The sequence below is a fragment of the Myotis davidii genome, unplaced genomic scaffold, assembly GCF_000327345.1.
Source record: "Myotis davidii unplaced genomic scaffold, ASM32734v1 scaffold5872, whole genome shotgun sequence".
NCBI classification, from domain to species: Eukaryota; Metazoa; Chordata; class Mammalia; order Chiroptera; family Vespertilionidae; genus Myotis; species Myotis davidii.
In genome coordinates, this window is record NW_006283309.1 from 5025 (window position 1) to 5776 (window position 752).

Consider the following 752-nt stretch of genomic DNA (forward strand, 5'->3'; position numbering starts at 1 on the left):
TAGTGCTGTGCCCACCTGACCGTCCCCCTCCCTGCCCTTTGAAACCAGAGCCCAGGACTTAAGACAGAGGACCATGCTCCCAGGTAAATCTTCTCACTCTGCCTTCCCTGCTAATCTCACTCACAGGCCATTGCTCTGTGCTCTCTGCTCTTCCCTCTGTGACTGCTGCTCCGTGCCTGCTGCTCCGCCATGAGCGCTTCCGAGGATATGCTTGGTGGGCTCACTGAAACCCGGGCAGCCACGACCGAGATCCAGGCCATCGCCCACAAGGTAGGTGGCCTTGTCCTCCCGAGCCCTGGTCGGGTCCCGCCCTGTCCGCATAGGGGCCGCGCCCGCCAGGATGCGGATGGTATAGACGAAGGGCCTGGTGTGCTTGTCCTCAGGCGGTTCAGGTCAGTGAAGCTGAGGAAGGGTCTGCAGGGGTCTTAACTTCTGCCCTGACTTATTCCACGGCTCCATGTGCAAGTAAAACAAAAACAGACACCAGGCTGGGATGCAGAGGCAGAGCCTGGTTCAGACCCTGGGCAGTGCTTGACTTCTGTGCCTCAGTTTCCTCCTCTGTAAAGTGGGCATCACTGGGGTGCCTTCACCGAAGGTTCTGGGGAAGGTGGGATGGTGGGACCACAGGAAGGCTCAGGTTCTGAGAAGACAAAAAGTCAAACAAACCTGCAGCTTCCCTAACCCGATAGAACACCACCCCGCCACTGCACCCCATTTGCTCAGGTGGTTTAGACCATCTGACCACAGTGAAG

At 58.1% G+C, this 752-nt stretch overlaps 1 protein-coding gene across 1 annotated transcript in view; it reads left to right on the forward strand.

The window, feature by feature from the left end:
* The first annotated feature begins 28 nt into the window (after positions 1 to 28).
* Positions 29 to 752, forward strand: part of LOC107182934 (stefin-C-like) — a 3423-nt gene continuing 2699 nt past the window's right edge. The window contains exon 1 of the mRNA XM_015563348.1: positions 29 to 270. Within this exon, the coding sequence (XP_015418834.1) occupies positions 190 to 270 (81 nt within the window). The 5' untranslated portion in view covers positions 29 to 189. The remainder of the gene's footprint in view (positions 271 to 752) is intronic.